At 42.3% G+C, this 18,590-nt stretch overlaps 2 protein-coding genes across 2 annotated transcripts in view; both read right to left on the reverse strand.

The window, feature by feature from the left end:
* LOC134021968 (NACHT, LRR and PYD domains-containing protein 12-like) overlaps positions 1-18,590 on the reverse strand; it is a 248,064-nt gene that overhangs the window by 213,817 nt on the left and 15,657 nt on the right.
* The window catches only part of LOC134021969 (NACHT, LRR and PYD domains-containing protein 12-like), a 267,074-nt gene that overhangs the window by 28,134 nt on the left and 220,350 nt on the right, over positions 1-18,590 (reverse strand). Inside the window, exon 13 of the mRNA XM_062463098.1 lies at positions 618-734. Within this exon, the coding sequence (XP_062319082.1) occupies positions 618-734 (117 nt within the window). The remainder of the gene's footprint in view (positions 1-617; positions 735-18,590) is intronic.

Below are 18,590 nucleotides of genomic sequence, written 5' to 3' on the forward strand. Positions count from 1 at the left end.
CAAGGCTAATTTTCCTGGTTCTTGGAAAGGAGGCTCTGTTAACGCTAGGAAGCACAACACAGACAGAGCAGTACAGCTGTCAAAGTATAGGCTAACGTTAGCTACGTGGTACAGTAATGTTAGCTATAGCAAACAGTACAATACCTGTCTCTTCTGGCAGATGAGTGCATCCTTCACCGGCTGGTCGAAAAAGAAATTTGTAATTTTGGGAAGTTTGGCATTTAATTCCGAAATGTTCTGTTTTGAATGCCGCTTTTGGGCACCGCTTTTAAATGTGCGTTTCATTTTTCCTACGCTACGCTACAGTTAGCTACCTATTTGCAGCGGGCTCGCCGGTCTGTGTGATCATCTGACCTACTTCGTCATGTCACTTACCTAGCTAACAAAGAAAGCACAATTAAATATACTTTCCTTTATTTTTATATCAACTCTAGAAACACAGACAATACAATAAGACATCCCATGTAATTCAAATTGGATACAAAATTTTAAAAAACGGGGGGCCCCCCATCCCTGCGAGGCCCCCCCGCGGTGCGGGGGCTGCGGGGGTAATCTTTACGGGCCTGCATGTCACCTTCATCACATAACATTGAACACCAGCAGAGTTCAGTACATACCCTTCCTCATTAGAAGGTCCTCCTCCATCACTGAAATTGAAAGGTAGACCCATAGACCTGTCACTCTTCATGGACACACAGCTGGGTACAGGTGAGGCTGGTCTCTGCTGTCTCATCCTGTCAACAAACACAACAACATGTTTTACAAACAAATATTTAAAGTAGAGCCCACAGATTAATTACAACAATACGTGTTGCTAAAATAATTCATTAGTAGGGTCAGAATCAGGCTTGAATGTTGCTGTTCAATAGGAATGAGAGTCAGACAGGCAGGTTTCCAGAACTGTTGTTACTCTGTATCTCTCAGTGTGAACCTTTACCACATGGTCTGTATGTCAGCCAGGCTGGCAGTCAGCAGCTCTAACCCTGTGTTTTAGTAGGGATGTGATGAGGGATACTTTAGTATCTACAGTCAGCATCTCTAACCCTGTGTTTTAGTAGGGATGTGATGAGGGATACTTTAGTATCTACAGTCAGCAGCTCTAACCCTGTGTTTTAGTAGGGATGTGATGAGGGATACTTTAGTATCTACAGTCAGCACCTCTAACCCTGTGTTTTAGTATGGATGTTCCTTAGGCTTTCACTTCTAAAAGCTTTTAAATTATAAATATTGATTTGTTTGTTAATACATTTGTATTGGAGAGACATAAAACATTTTTTTACAATTGATTCTCAGAATTTCAACCAGACACTGAAGAATGACATCAGGGTCCACCTCACACAGGGCTGCATGTTTGCTAGCAGCCTGCTTTAGACACTGCAGCACTCCTCCACCCAGGAGTTTAAGACCTTCTGGTCTCAACCAGTCTAAGTGGGCTGAGCCCCGCCCGGTCTGTGCTCATACCAGGCCTGGTACCTTCAGGGCTTTGACTCTCATGCTGTCTGTGTGTGTGTGTGTGTGTGTGTGTGTGTGTGTGTGTGTGTGTGTGTTTGTGTGTGTGTGTAGCCTCGTGTTTGTTACTTTAAGGGATCCAAAGACAGGGAGCCCACCAACAGGATGGGGCCCAAAAACCTTGTGGGGCCCAAAATGGAGGGCCCCACACCGATTATCATTTAAACTAGCTCAGGAGGCTCCCCTGATATGCCTGTCGATTTTTCTTTGAATGTCCCGAAATGTAGCAAATATGAGTTAGGGGTGTGTATGTGTGTGTTATTTTTTTGCTCTATATTGCCCCTGAAGGATCTTCGCGGTAATGCAGCACACACACACACTTCCGGATGTGTTACAGAGTCCCGCTCTTACCGCGCGCTTAGCCAATAGAATCACAGAAGTCCCGCCCAATCTTGTAGCTTGTTGCGCGTGCGTGTTAGTCGATTCCAGGATGGAGATCTTATCAACGTTTGACGATACACGTGTTTTGAAGACCTAATTGCATTTGAGAGAGCTAACGCTACTTATTTGTCCGTGGAACCACTTCACAGCAAAACTAAAACGGAGGTGAGTAGTAAGATCATCTTACTAAGATGTGTATGTATGATATGTCGTGGTGCTTTAGAGTGAAATTGCATTCAGGAAGGTAGGCTAGTAATTATTAGCTGGCTAGCTATATCATGACAGCTAACGCTAGCTCTAAAGCCAACGAATTGTTTCAAATTTTGCTAAATCAGTTTTACTCACAGCAGTACAACACATCAAGTAAAGTGAAATTGCATTAATGAAGGTGGTAATTATTAGTTGGCTTGCTAGGCTTTATTACCATCCATACACCTGCCTGTTAAGTTAAAGCTAGCGATTTAGCTAACTTTTTATGATAACTGAAGTGATAGAGAACACATTAATTATTACAATCATTCATGCGATTTTAGTCGAAAGGACGTGTACACGTAATGTTGAGTAGTGCTTTTGAGTTGAACTGCATCACTGAGGGTAGTAAAAATAAGCGGGGTAGCGTTAGCTAGATGTTTAGCACCAACCAACTAAGCCAAGATGGGTAGACCGAGATGGAGGGCGAGGGGGATCGGGGGTGATGTAGGTAGATAGGATGATAGTTTGAGGGGATCGATAGGTAAATTGGGGGTGGGGGGATCGGTTGATTGGGGAGATTGATAGACTGATTGGAGAGATAGATAAAAATAGGCATAATAGATAAGATAGTGGTGTGAGGGGGATGTATTTGGACATGGATGTTCCCCTTCATGCTGTGTGAAAAATGACAGGCAGACCTGAAGCATCTCATTCTGATGTGATTAATAAAACATGGGGTACCTGGCCTTAATCATTTCAAGTTTGCATGAGTGATCTAAAGGTAATTTGGGGTTTGATGTTGGACATCCATTTGATAAGTTATCAAAAGATGATGTTGGATACCTGTGTAATTATTTAAAACTCCAGACACAATGATCAAAAGGAAGAGGATGCGGCCTGTTGATGATGCAACTTCACATATTTTGTCATCGAGGGACAAGCCATTGTTTGTGGAAAGATTCATTGACAGCTACAAAGGTAGGATTTTTTCAATTTAAAAATGGGATATTGTTTCAAATAACTTAAAATATACATGTGTCTATACCATGTCAATTTTCAAATTGTACGCAACTTTCAGGAGGAATCCAAGTTGTTCCTTGTAACTATATTTATGATTTTATTTGTTTGGCGCATGATTGAACCCATGACGCAAACAGCCATGTACATTTATTTGTGACCTTATAGGTAGAGGAGTGTTCACCACCCAGCCCATTGAATCAGGTGCTTTCGTGTTGGAGTACAGGGGTGAACTTGTATCATTGGAAGAATGCCAGTCAAGAAACTACTCACAGACGGAGTGTACTTTTCTGTTTGAATTTGAATGGCAGAAACGTAACTGGTGGTAAGCATGTCAAGCTAAATATTTGGTAGACATCAGGGACATTTAAGTAGTTTATATCTAAAACCAATAGTTAATTGAATAGTTAAAAGCATAAATAAAAGCAACAATATTTTAATCACCTGCTTAGTGAATCAGTTTTGGCTTATAACAGCAATCACAGATTGAGTATTGATACTTAAGGTTAATGGGAATAGATTAATCTAGACCATGGCATCCTCCCATCACGTCATGCAGTCAGTTAATTTGCGACATAGTTTGAAATGGCTATTAAAACAATTAATGGATACTTTTCTTTTACCTTTTTAGTATAATTGCAACCAGTGAAGATGGATCTCTTGGAAGATTAGTAAATGACAACCACAAATCTCCAAACTGCATAATGAAAAAAATCATAGTAAATGGCATGCCACATTTGTGCCTATTTGCTGTACAAAATATAGAAGCAGGAACTGAAATAAATTACAACTATGGGGATTCAAAATGGCCATGGCGTGAAAAAGTGAGTGATTAAGATAAGATATGGTTGCATATTTTGATCATTTATAGTGTTTGAACACGTCTAGTCCAGCCAATTTGTATTTCTCTCGATGGTCAAAGGAAGTCAACAATCAATTAAAATATATAGGTCTTTATATATGTGTATGAGGATATCCATATCATCTCTCAGCTCTATGATCTGATCTATTAGTTATTGTTTTTTTATCTAAAATTCCAGGTGACAAAAACACTTGCTCCCTATGTGGCAGTGGAGACTGAGGCGTGCCTGAACCATACGACGTCCTGTGATGATGCTAGCCCAGAGGTAAGGGACTTATGTAGACGGTCACCATTGTCACACACTGTGTTGACTGTAGGTGACCTGTGCAGTCTGTGAGGGATAGGCAATTCCCATCCTGGAAGGCCAAAACACTTGTGGTTTCCATCCATCCTTCTGAATAGAGGGATTCAGAGCTTGATTATCAGGTGAATGTCAGCACCAGCCATGTAAAACAGGAAAACCAGAAGTGTTTTGACCTCCAGGACCAGAATGGCTTATTCCTATCCTATGGACTTCCATGATCAAGAAAGTTAGGTGTTCACATTGCATTTCTGATAGAGCTTTTAAAGCAGGGTCACTCGTTTTGAGTGATCGGTAGACCTCTGATTGAGGGAGTGGGGTTAATCTGACACACACCTTCCTTTCTAGTCTAGCCCTCGTGGGGCTCTGGGCATGGATTTGGATTTTGGATTCAGATGGAGTTAACCTCACACACACTTGGTTGCTAGCCTTGTCCTCATGGGGTCCTTTAAACTTCAGACACACACATCTTGGGGTCTAGTCTTGTCCTCATGGGGTCCTTTTAACTTCACACACACTCTTCTTGGAAACTAGTCTTGTCCTTATGGGGCCCTCCCGTGTAGATGACATTGTCAGTGATTTTAAACCATTTGGCCAACACCTTTCAGTATCTAAACTCCAGTTGTTAGAGCAATAATGTTGCGCATCTTGAGCTGTTGAGTGTTTATAACCAATATTTTGAATGTGATCCATTGCAGCCCCCTGTGTGTTATTGAGACATCTAGGAAAGACCAGGTCTTGCACCTGGCTTTAAGTGATGCTAATTCAGAAATGGTTTTCAGTTGTGACTTTTGTAGATATCCATTCAAACAATATTGACCAGATCTTAATGAGTCTTGCTATTCTATCTTGCAGGCTCCTGCTGTGGGAGTAGAGACTGAGGCGTGCCTTAACCATACGACGTCCTGTGATGATGCTAGCCCAGAGGTAAGGGACTTATGTAGACGGTCACCATTGTCACACACTGTGTTGACTGTAGGTGACCTGTGCAGTCTGTGAGGGATAGGCAATTCCCATCCTGGAAGGCCAAAACACTTGTGGTTTCCATCCATCCTTCTGAATAGAGGGATTCAGAGCTTGATTATCAGGTGAATGTCAGCACCAGCCATGTAAAACAGGAAAACCAGAAGTGTTTTGACCTCCAGGACCAGAATGGCTTATTCCTATCCTATGGACTTCCATGATCAAGAAAGTTAGGTGTTCACATTGCATTTCTGATAGAGCTTTTCAAGCAGGGTCACTCGTTTTGAGTGATCGGTAGACCTCTGATTGAGGGAGCAGGGTTAATCTGACACACACCTTCCTTTCTAGTCTAGCCCTCGTGGGGTTCTGGGCATGGATTTGGATTTTGGATTCAGATGGAGTTAACCTCACACACACTTGGTTGCTAGTCTTGTCCTCATGGGGTCCTTTAAACTTCAGACACACACATCTTGGGGTCTAGTCTTGTCCTCATGGGGTCCTTTTAACTTCACACACACTCTTCTTGGAAACTAGTCTTGTCCTTATGGGGCCCTCCCGTGTAGATGACATTGTCAGTGATTTTAAACCATTTGGCCAACACCTTTCAGTATCTAAACTCCAGTTGTTAGAGCAATAATGTTGCGCATCTTGAGCTGTTGAGTGTTTATAACCAATATTTTGAATGTGATCCATTGCAGCCCCCTGTGTGTTATTGAGACATCTAGGAAAGACCAGGTCTTGCACCTGGCTTTAAGTGATGCTAATTCAGAAATGGTTTTCAGTTGTGACTTTTGTAGATATCCATTCAAACAATATTGACCAGATCTTAATGAGTCTTGCTATTCTATCTTGCAGGCTCCTGCTGTGGGAGTAGAGACTGAGGCGTGCCTTAACCATACGACGTCCTGTGATGATGCTAGCCCAGAGGTAAGGGACTTATGTAGACGGTCACCATTGTCACACACTGTGTTGACTGTAGGTGACCTGTGCAGTCTGTGAGGGATAGGCAATTCCCATCCTGGAAGGCCAAAACACTTGTGGTTTCCATCCATCCTTCTGAATAGAGGGATTCAGAGCTTGATTATCAGGTGAATGTCAGCACCAGCCATGTAAAACAGGAAAACCAGAAGTGTTTTGACCTCCAGGACCAGAATGGCTTATTCCTATCCTATGGACTTCCATGATCAAGAAAGTTAGGTGTTCACATTGCATTTCTGATAGAGCTTTTCAAGCAGGGTCACTCGTTTTGAGTGATCGGTAGACCTCTGAGGGAGCAGGGTTAATCTGACACACCTTCCTTTCTAGTCTAGCCCTCGTGGGGCTCTGGGCATGGATTTGGATTTTGGATTCAGATGGAGTTAACTTCACACACACTTGGTTGCTAGTCTTGTCCTCATGGGGTCCTTTAAACTTCAGACACACACATCTTGGGGTCTAGTCTTGTCCTCATGGGGTCCTTTTAACTTCACACACACTCTTCTTGGAAACTAGTCTTGTCCTTATGGGGTCCTTTTAACTTCACACACACTCTTCTTGGAAACTAGTCTTGTCCTTATGGGGCCCTCCCGTATAGATGACATTGTCAGTGATTTTAAACCATTTGGCCAACACCTTTCAGTATCTAAACTCCAGTTGTTAGAGCCATAATGTTGCGCATCTTGAGCTGTTGAGTGTTTATAACCAATATTTTGAATGTGATCCATTGCAGCCCCCTGTGTGTTATTGAGACATCTAGGAAAGACCAGGTCTTGCACCTGGCTTTAAGTGATGCTAATTCAGAAATGGTTTTCAGTTGTGACTTTTGTAGATATCCATTCAAACAATATTGACCAGATCTTAATGAGTCTTGCTATTCTATCTTGCAGGCTCCTGCTGTGGGAGTAGAGACTGAGGCGTGCCTTAACCATACGACGTCCTGTGATGATGCTAGCCCAGAGGTAAGGGACTTATGTAGACGGTCACCATTGTCACACACTGTGTTGACTGTAGGTGACCTGTGCAGTCTGTGAGGGATAGGCAATTCCCATCCTGGAAGGCCAAAACACTTGTGGTTTCCATCCATCCTTCTGAATAGAGGGATTCAGAGCTTGATTATCAGGTGAATGTCAGCACCAGCCATGTAAAACAGGAAAACCAGAAGTGTTTTGACCTCCAGGACCAGAATGGCTTATTCCTATCCTATGGACTTCCATGATCAAGAAAGTTAGGTGTTCACATTGCATTTCTGATAGAGCTTTTCAAGCAGGGTCACTCGTTTTGAGTGATCGGTAGACCTCTGATTGAGGGAGCAGGGTTAATCTGACACACACCTTCCTTTCTAGTCTAGCCCTCGTGGGGTTCTGGGCATGGATTTGGATTTTGGATTCAGATGGAGTTAACCTCACACACACTTGGTTGCTAGTCTTGTCCTCATGGGGTCCTTTAAACTTCAGACACACACATCTTGGGGTCTAGTCTTGTCCTCATGGGGTCCTTTTAACTTCACACACACTCTTCTTGGAAACTAGTCTTGTCCTTATGGGGTCCTTTTAACTTCACACACACTCTTCTTGGAAACTAGTCTTGTCCTTATGGGGCCCTCCCGTATAGATGACATTGTCAGTGATTTTAAACCATTTGGCCAACACCTTTCAGTATCTAAACTCCAGTTGTTAGAGCCATAATGTTGCGCATCTTGAGCTGTTGAGTGTTTATAACCAATATTTTGAATGTGATCCATTGCAGCCCCCTGTGTGTTATTGAGACATCTAGGAAAGACCAGGTCTTGCACCTGGCTTTAAGTGATGCTAATTCAGAAATGGTTTTCAGTTGTGACTTTTGTAGATATCCATTCAAACAATATTGACCAGATCTTAATGAGTCTTGCTATTCTATCTTGCAGGCTCCTGCTGTGGGAGTAGAGACTGAGGCGTGCCTTAACCATACGACGTCCTGTGATGATGCTAGCCCAGAGGTAAGGGACTTATGTAGACGGTCACCATTGTCACACACTGTGTTGACTGTAGGTGACCTGTGCAGTCTGTGAGGGATAGGCAATTCCCATCCTGGAAGGCCAAAACACTTGTGGTTTCCATCCATCCTTCTGAATAGAGGGATTCAGAGCTTGATTATCAGGTGAATGTCAGCACCAGCCATGTAAAACAGGAAAACCAGAAGTGTTTTGACCTCCAGGACCAGAATGGCTTATTCCTATCCTATGGACTTCCATGATCAAGAAAGTTAGGTGTTCACATTGCATTTCTGATAGAGCTTTTCAAGCAGGGTCACTCGTTTTGAGTGATCGGTAGACCTCTGATTGAGGGAGCAGGGTTAATCTGACACACACCTTCCTTTCTAGTCTAGCCCTCGTGGGGTTCTGGGCATGGATTTGGATTTTGGATTCAGATGGAGTTAACCTCACACACACTTGGTTGCTAGTCTTGTCCTCATGGGGTCCTTTAAACTTCAGACACACACATCTTGGGGTCTAGTCTTGTCCTCATGGGGTCCTTTTAACTTCACACACACTCTTCTTGGAAACTAGTCTTGTCCTTATGGGGTCCTTTTAACTTCACACACACTCTTCTTGGAAACTAGTCTTGTCCTTATGGGGCCCTCCCGTATAGATGACATTGTCAGTGATTTTAAACCATTTGGCCAACACCTTTCAGTATCTAAACTCCAGTTGTTAGAGCCATAATGTTGCGCATCTTGAGCTGTTGAGTGTTTATAACCAATATTTTGAATGTGATCCATTGCAGCCCCCTGTGTGTTATTGAGACATCTAGGAAAGACCAGGTCTTGCACCTGGCTTTAAGTGATGCTAATTCAGAAATGGTTTTCAGTTGTGACTTTTGTAGATATCCATTCAAACAATATTGACCAGATCTTAATGAGTCTTGCTATTCTATCTTGCAGGCTCCTGCTGTGGGAGTAGAGACTGAGGCGTGCCTTAACCATACGACGTCCTGTGATGATGCTAGCCCAGAGGTAAGGGACTTATGTAGACGGTCACCATTGTCACACACTGTGTTGACTGTAGGTGACCTGTGCAGTCTGTGAGGGATAGGCAATTCCCATCCTGGAAGGCCAAAACACTTGTGGTTTCCATCCATCCTTCTGAATAGAGGGATTCAGAGCTTGATTATCAGGTGAATGTCAGCACCAGCCATGTAAAACAGGAAAACCAGAAGTGTTTTGACCTCCAGGACCAGAATGGCTTATTCCTATCCTATGGACTTCCATGATCAAGAAAGTTAGGTGTTCACATTGCATTTCTGATAGAGCTTTTCAAGCAGGGTCACTCGTTTTGAGTGATCGGTAGACCTCTGATTGAGGGAGCAGGGTTAATCTGACACACACCTTCCTTTCTAGTCTAGCCCTCGTGGGGTTCTGGGCATGGATTTGGATTTTGGATTCAGATGGAGTTAACCTCACACACACTTGGTTGCTAGTCTTGTCCTCATGGGGTCCTTTAAACTTCAGACACACACATCTTGGGGTCTAGTCTTGTCCTCATGGGGTCCTTTTAACTTCACACACACTCTTCTTGGAAACTAGTCTTGTCCTTATGGGGTCCTTTTAACTTCACACACACTCTTCTTGGAAACTAGTCTTGTCCTTATGGGGCCCTCCCGTGTAGATGACATTGTCAGTGATTTTAAACCATTTGGCCAACACCTTTCAGTATCTAAACTCCAGTTGTTAGAGCAATAATGTTGCGCATCTTGAGCTGTTGAGTGTTTATAACCAATATTTTGAATGTGATCCATTGCAGCCCCCTGTGTGTTATTGAGACATCTAGGAAAGACCAGGTCTTGCACCTGGCTTTAAGTGATGCTAATTCAGAAATGGTTTTCAGTTGTGACTTTTGTAGATATCCATTCAAACAATATTGACCAGATCTTAATGAGTCTTGCTATTCTATCTTGCAGGCTCCTGCTGTGGGAGTAGAGACTGAGGCGTGCCTTAACCATACGACGTCCTGTGATGATGCTAGCCCAGAGGTAAGGGACTTATGTAGACGGTCACCATTGTCACACACTGTGTTGACTGTAGGTGACCTGTGCAGTCTGTGAGGGATAGGCAATTCCCATCCTGGAAGGCCAAAACACTTGTGGTTTCCATCCATCCTTCTGAATAGAGGGATTCAGAGCTTGATTATCAGGTGAATGTCAGCACCAGCCATGTAAAACAGGAAAACCAGAAGTGTTTTGACCTCCAGGACCAGAATGGCTTATTCCTATCCTATGGACTTCCATGATCAAGAAAGTTAGGTGTTCACATTGCATTTCTGATAGAGCTTTTCAAGCAGGGTCACTCGTTTTGAGTGATCGGTAGACCTCTGAGGGAGCAGGGTTAATCTGACACACCTTCCTTTCTAGTCTAGCCCTCGTGGGGCTCTGGGCATGGATTTGGATTTTGGATTCAGATGGAGTTAACTTCACACACACTTGGTTGCTAGTCTTGTCCTCATGGGGTCCTTTAAACTTCAGACACACACATCTTGGGGTCTAGTCTTGTCCTCATGGGGTCCTTTTAACTTCACACACACTCTTCTTGGAAACTAGTCTTGTCCTTATGGGGTCCTTTTAACTTCACACACACTCTTCTTGGAAACTAGTCTTGTCCTTATGGGGCCCTCCCGTATAGATGACATTGTCAGTGATTTTAAACCATTTGGCCAACACCTTTCAGTATCTAAACTCCAGTTGTTAGAGCCATAATGTTGCGCATCTTGAGCTGTTGAGTGTTTATAACCAATATTTTGAATGTGATCCATTGCAGCCCCCTGTGTGTTATTGAGACATCTAGGAAAGACCAGGTCTTGCACCTGGCTTTAAGTGATGCTAATTCAGAAATGGTTTTCAGTTGTGACTTTTGTAGATATCCATTCAAACAATATTGACCAGATCTTAATGAGTCTTGCTATTCTATCTTGCAGGCTCCTGCTGTGGGAGTAGAGACTGAGGCGTGCCTTAACCATACGACGTCCTGTGATGATGCTAGCCCAGAGGTAAGGGACTTATGTAGACGGTCACCATTGTCACACACTGTGTTGACTGTAGGTGACCTGTGCAGTCTGTGAGGGATAGGCAATTCCCATCCTGGAAGGCCAAAACACTTGTGGTTTCCATCCATCCTTCTGAATAGAGGGATTCAGAGCTTGATTATCAGGTGAATGTCAGCACCAGCCATGTAAAACAGGAAAACCAGAAGTGTTTTGACCTCCAGGACCAGAATGGCTTATTCCTATCCTATGGACTTCCATGATCAAGAAAGTTAGGTGTTCACATTGCATTTCTGATAGAGCTTTTCAAGCAGGGTCACTCGTTTTGAGTGATCGGTAGACCTCTGATTGAGGGAGCAGGGTTAATCTGACACACACCTTCCTTTCTAGTCTAGCCCTCGTGGGGTTCTGGGCATGGATTTGGATTTTGGATTCAGATGGAGTTAACCTCACACACACTTGGTTGCTAGTCTTGTCCTCATGGGGTCCTTTAAACTTCAGACACACACATCTTGGGGTCTAGTCTTGTCCTCATGGGGTCCTTTTAACTTCACACACACTCTTCTTGGAAACTAGTCTTGTCCTTATGGGGTCCTTTTAACTTCACACACACTCTTCTTGGAAACTAGTCTTGTCCTTATGGGGCCCTCCCGTATAGATGACATTGTCAGTGATTTTAAACCATTTGGCCAACACCTTTCAGTATCTAAACTCCAGTTGTTAGAGCCATAATGTTGCGCATCTTGAGCTGTTGAGTGTTTATAACCAATATTTTGAATGTGATCCATTGCAGCCCCCTGTGTGTTATTGAGACATCTAGGAAAGACCAGGTCTTGCACCTGGCTTTAAGTGATGCTAATTCAGAAATGGTTTTCAGTTGTGACTTTTGTAGATATCCATTCAAACAATATTGACCAGATCTTAATGAGTCTTGCTATTCTATCTTGCAGGCTCCTGCTGTGGGAGTAGAGACTGAGGCGTGCCTTAACCATACGACGTCCTGTGATGATGCTAGCCCAGAGGTAAGGGACTTATGTAGACGGTCACCATTGTCACACACTGTGTTGACTGTAGGTGACCTGTGCAGTCTGTGAGGGATAGGCAATTCCCATCCTGGAAGGCCAAAACACTTGTGGTTTCCATCCATCCTTCTGAATAGAGGGATTCAGAGCTTGATTATCAGGTGAATGTCAGCACCAGCCATGTAAAACAGGAAAACCAGAAGTGTTTTGACCTCCAGGACCAGAATGGCTTATTCCTATCCTATGGACTTCCATGATCAAGAAAGTTAGGTGTTCACATTGCATTTCTGATAGAGCTTTTCAAGCAGGGTCACTCATTTTGAGTGATCGGTAGACCTCTGATTGAGGGAGCAGGGTTAATCTGACACACACCTTCCTTTCTAGTCTAGCCCTCGTGGGGCTCTGGGCATGGATTTGGATTTTGGATTCAGATGGAGTTAACCTCACACACACTTGGTTGCTAGTCTTGTCCTCATGGGGTCCTTTAAACTTCAGACACACACATCTTGGGGTCTAGTCTTGTCCTCATGGGGTCCTTTTAACTTCACACACACTCTTCTTGGAAACTAGTCTTGTCCTTATGGGGTCCTTTTAACTTCACACACACTCTTCTTGGAAACTAGTCTTGTCCTTATGGGGCCCTCCCGTGTAGATGACATTGTCAGTGATTTTAAACCATTTGGCCAACACCTTTCAGTATCTAAACTCCAGTTGTTAGAGCCATAATGTTGCGCATCTTGAGCTGTTGAGTGTTTATAACCAATATTTTGAATGTGATCCATTGCAGCCCCCTGTGTGTTATTGAGACATCTAGAAAAGACCAGGTCTTGCACCTGGCTTTAAGTGATGCTAATTCAGAAATGGTTTTCAGTTGTGACTTTTGTAGATATCCATTCAAACAATATTGACCAGATCTTAATGAGTCTTGCTATTCTATCTTGCAGGCTCCTGCTGTGGGAGTAGAGACTGAGGCGTGCCTTAACCATACGACGTCCTGTGATGATGCTAGCCCAGAGGTAATGGAGTTATGTAGATATGTATGTAGTTCTGTCTCTGTAGCAATCAGACTGACATTGGTGAGCGGGCCCTTAAGGATAGTAGCCGTATCTGCCTCCTCTATGGTTATGAGGGACAGCCGGTGGTGGCGTTGGATAACCTGATTTTGTTTTTCATTTTACTTAGATGTGTACTGTCAGAGGTTTTTCTCTTGTTGATTATCCGGACACGGATGAAACGGATGAAGCTGATGAAACGGATGAATCTAATTATTTTTTGAATGACCTGGGTCTACATCCAGTTGTGCCAATGCTGAGGAGGACAAAAAGCATTTTGGTATGCCTTTGATATTTTGAATACCTGTAAAATAATGTCACACAATTTGCCCTTTCCCTTGTGATTGGTTTTAATAGGATGTGACCATACTGACTATACCTTGACAATTCTCTTCTTTCAGATGATTGACAGAGTACCAGACTTTACGGATCTTCTCTATGATTCAAGTGAGAGCATAGTGGAAGACACTGACTATGAGGAGTCTCTAAGCTATTGTTCAAGTGTCCAATCGGACAAAACTGATGTAAAGACTAAAGACACTCTGGTATGCCGTTAATGCTTTGAATACCAATATGTTGAATTTCCCAAACCATCTTTTCTCTAGTTATTTATTTTATTAGGATGTGAGTGAAAATGTACAACTGTCTTGTTGCAGATGGATGACAATACAACGGATCCCTCACTCAGACTCGCTTCACTAAGGGCAAGAACAAGCATAGGCCATCTTGTAAGCCACCTTTTACTCTTTTTCGCTTAAAGGGTAGTGCTTCTCAAAATCAAGTTTATTAACTAGAGAGGCAAACATGCAAAGTAGGGATTTTTGCTTGACCAAACTCAGCCGCTAGGGATAGCCATGGGTGTGCATTTTAATGCTTTATTCTACATTTTACACTCAAGCTGTTACACTAAGTTTTACCAGTATCACATTATTTGTAAATGTACTTGTGCTGTACATAGTCTGACATATCTTTTTAAGTTTACCGTCTTTTTTTTCTTTCAAGATTCAAATGAGTCCTATAGGAGATGAGTTGTTAGACTCAACTGATGATAGTGGGGAGGAATACGCACCCAATCCTAATGAGGAAAGCACAGAGGAAAGCACAGACAGTGACTGCAGCTTAACCATTTCCCAGGAAAATATAAAGCACAAAATGACATCTACAAGTCAGAGCAGATCAGAGTCTACGCGTCAGAGCAGCTCAAAGCATAGCATGGCCAATCTTGATGACAAGGAAATAGAGCAAACATGTACTAATAAGGAGTCCAGTGTTTCAATACCATCTGTTTTTGCCAGTCCCGCTTCAAAAAATGAGGATGGTTCTAGGAGATACAACAAGAAACACCACTGCCTTTATTGTAAACAAGTAGTTCAAAAAATGTCCAGACACTTGCAGCGTAAGCACAGCAATGAGATAGATGTTGCAAAAGCCCTTAGTTTTACAAAAAAATCCAAAGAAAGAAAAGTGCAATTGGACTATATCCGAAATAAAGGTAACTGTGTGAATAACAGGGAGGTCTTGGAGAGTAAGAAAGGCAAACTTGTGCCATGCAAGCAGCCAAAGAAAGAAACGGAAGGACATGAATTTATGCATTGTGTTTACTGCTCTGGATTATTCAAAAAAAGAACAATGTGGCGACATTTCCAGGTCTGCAAATTGAACCCTGAGAGGCTGACCTCCAAACCAGGTAAGACAAGGGTCCAAGCACTGTGTGCGTTCGCGGAACCTGCTCCAGCTGGATTTAATAATGCATACTGGAAGTTCTTAAATTGTATGATTCAAGACAAGATTACTCTTGCTGTGAAAAAAGACTGCTGTATTTTAGAGTATGGGAAAAGACTGTTCACAAAGAATGAAAGGGCAACCAGCCAGCACCAGTACATAAGACAAAAGATGAGAGAGCTTGCTAGGCTGATGCTAGCAGCGGAAGAAGTTACACCTGTGAAGACAATGAGAGAGCTGATCAAACCTGAAAACTACAACCACGCTGTTACAGCTGCAAGACACGTGGCTGGGTTAAGTGATGAAACTGGACAATTTGACCGTCCATCTTACGCTCGCAAAGTTGGACACACCTTGCATTCTTTGGCCATGTTTATAAAATCTGAAGGCTTGAAAAAAAAAAGATAAGGAAGCAGTTCAAAATGCAGACGAATTCGCACAGCTATACAAAGAGAGTTGGAGATTTGACATAGCAAGCCAAGCTCTAACTCAAATTAATCAGTCCAAATGGAATGCTCCTCAACTCTTGCCCTTCACAGAGGATGTCTTGAATCTCCATTCTCATTTGTCTGCAAAACAGCAGCACCACTTGAATGCCCTGAAAGAAGAGGTTTCACCCCAGAACTGGAAAGACCTCACTAAGGTGACCCTGGCGCAAGTAATCCTTTTCAACCGCCGGAGGGAAGGAGAAGTGTCCAGAATGCCATTGACTTCGTATTTAACAAGAGATGTATCAGAGGCGCATGAAGATGTTAACTTAGCTCTCACAGAACTCGAGCAGAAGCTTTGCAAACATTTTATCCGGATAACCATAGTAGGAAAGAGAGGAAGGAAAGTCCCTGTTCTTCTCACTCCACTGATGAGGGAATCGCTCGATATGTTGATTGAGAAGCGAGAAGAATGTGGTGTGCTGAAAGAAAATGGATTCTTGTTTGCGTTGCCAAAATCTGTCCATTACATCAGGGGTTGTGACTGCATAAGACAGTTTGTGCATGAATGTGTTGATGTCAAAAACCGCAAAGCACTAACCTCAACGAAACTGAGAAAACACATTGCAACTCTTTCAACCGTTCTGAATCTCAAGACTACAGAACTTGATCAGTTGGCAGATTTTCTTGGACATAACATTGACGTCCACAGAAAGCACTACCGCCTTCCAGAGGGCACTCTCCAGCTTGCTAAAATAAGCAAAGTTCTCATGGCACTAGAACAGGGACGGCTTGGAGAATACAAAGGGAAAAGTCTGGATGAGATTCACATTGATCCAAATGGTATTAAGTCTAAAATACATTTTAGTCTTAGTGCACAATTATATGGTGAAAATATAACAGTATATTTTGAATTTTAACTGTTCAGATATGTGGATGTCATGTTTTTAATGTGGGAAGTTAAAGGAGCATAATGTAATAACAATTTGAATCAAGTACAGAGAATTCAGGTATGGTAGTAAGAAGTTGTCATACTCAGAACATTACATACTGGTGAAAAGAGCTAGAATTAACCATAACCATAAAATGTTTAGATTAAGTATTTATATAAATAAGACAATTTTTGTAGTGCTTTGGTATCCATGTGCCGGGGGAGTTCATCACAAGTTTTAGCTTTCCAACTCATGCCTATTGTTTATTACCATTTTAGAGACTGTTGATATTGACACAGAGATGCAGATGGCGGATGAATCCATGGAAGTGTGTTCAGACCAAGACGTTGGAGGTGTGTGTGATTGTTTTTCTTAATGCGTTATGATCTGATTTATTAGATATGTAAATGTATGACAATTGCATGTTGATTTGGACAGTTGAATGCCTGTAGATTTCACTAGTTCTCACCATTTTACTTAGTATGCATGATAAACATCCAAGTCTTGACAGTTTTATTGACAATTAAGGTTAGTTGATCTAAATATTTTCGGTGCCTACAGAACATGCCAGTATGCCAGAAACACAGAGGTCAGAAGATGGGGACAGGGTGACCTCCATGCAAGAATGTGATGACCAAAACAAAGGCAAGCTCAAGAGGAAGTCAGCAAAAAAAAGAGGCGAGTTCAGAGAAATCATACTGTTTAGAGGAGATGTAATAGGTGGCATCTTAAAGATTATGATTTATCTGTATTATAAAACCTTCTGTATCTAGGTGCCCGTACTCCAGGAGCACAAGGGTCAGGATATGCTTGCAGGGAAGACCCACTATCATGTACTTCCACAAGGGACGACCAAAGCAAAGACGAGACTGGAAAAAAGAGAGGTGAGCTTAGCAAAATTTAAGGAGATTGATGGCGAGTTTCTTGTTGGGCATTTCACGTGTTGACTTAATGGTTAGAACAGAGGAAAGTGATCAGTGATTGGAATCATCTGAAAGAATGATAAAAGCTTTGTATGTCTACTTAGGTAAACAAACTTCTGTGAAACGAAGCTGGATGCCAGAGGAATCGGCTGCCGTAGAAAAGCATCTGAACAACTTCATAGTGATGCAGAAAGTTCCAGGAAAAATGGACTGTCAGCGCTGCATCACTGCTGAACCTCAAGCCCTAAGAAATAGAGACTGGAAAGCAGTAAAATTTTATATCAAAAACCGTATTTGTTCCCTAAGAAGGAAAATGTGAGGGAGGGAGGGTTCCAATGAAGTGTTTGTAATCTTTGAGAAATACATTTTTTTTTATTTTAGGGAGTGAAATGTACAGTACAAATGATATTGACATTCACAAAAAAAAAAAAGTTAAATAAATGTTGTGAACAACTTAGTGTTTTGTGAGTACTGCCCAGTCTACCTAATGACAGTTTCTTACTGAGGTTAACTACACAGTGACTGATCTTGACTTGATGTTCAGGAGGTTGGTTATTGTTGAGGGAAAAGAGCATGGGAGACTAGATGCCGGATGTAGAAGTTGAAATAAAAATGTAAATCACAAAGTCCTGCAATTTCACCTACCAATCAAGGACAAAATACGAAAAACAGTTGTCTCCAGATAGTTTATTGACTGTGTCCCCTCTAAGATACAAAAGCTAGAAAACATTTGACTGTCTGTCCCCTCTAAAATACAAAAGCTAGAAACGTGTATATGTGTGTAAATGTGGTCCCCACAATTGCTGTACGCTAAAAACATGACCCCACAAGTGTCCATAACACTGGTGTACCAAAGTTGTGAATTATGTCAATTTGAAGTGATATTTGTGATTAGGAACTGCACTTTACATTCCCTGATTTTTTACAGAGGTGTAGGACCATTGGAAAGGGTGGGCCCCATATGTGGGCTAAAATCTAGCGGACCCCCTGAGGGGGAAAGACGAGTATGTGTGTGTTTGTGTGTGTGTGTGTGTGTGTGTGTGTGTGTGCATGGAGGTTATGACTAGGGTGACCAAACATCTGTGCATGTGTGTGTGTTTGTGTGAATGTGTGTGTAGGGAGAGGGAGGTTATGTTTGTCACTGATCTCTTTTTATTGCATGTAAAGCTATTATACAAAAACTCAGTATTGACATTATATGTCAAGTATTTTAAAATGGAGAAGTTATAACTACCTGGTTAGTTTAGGACTGGTTTAACTGAAGGCTTCCACTAGGAGGAGACGTCTGTGTTCTAAG

This window comes from Osmerus eperlanus, chromosome 6 (genome assembly GCF_963692335.1).
Source record: "Osmerus eperlanus chromosome 6, fOsmEpe2.1, whole genome shotgun sequence".
Lineage (NCBI taxonomy): Eukaryota > Metazoa > Chordata > Actinopteri > Osmeriformes > Osmeridae > Osmerus > Osmerus eperlanus.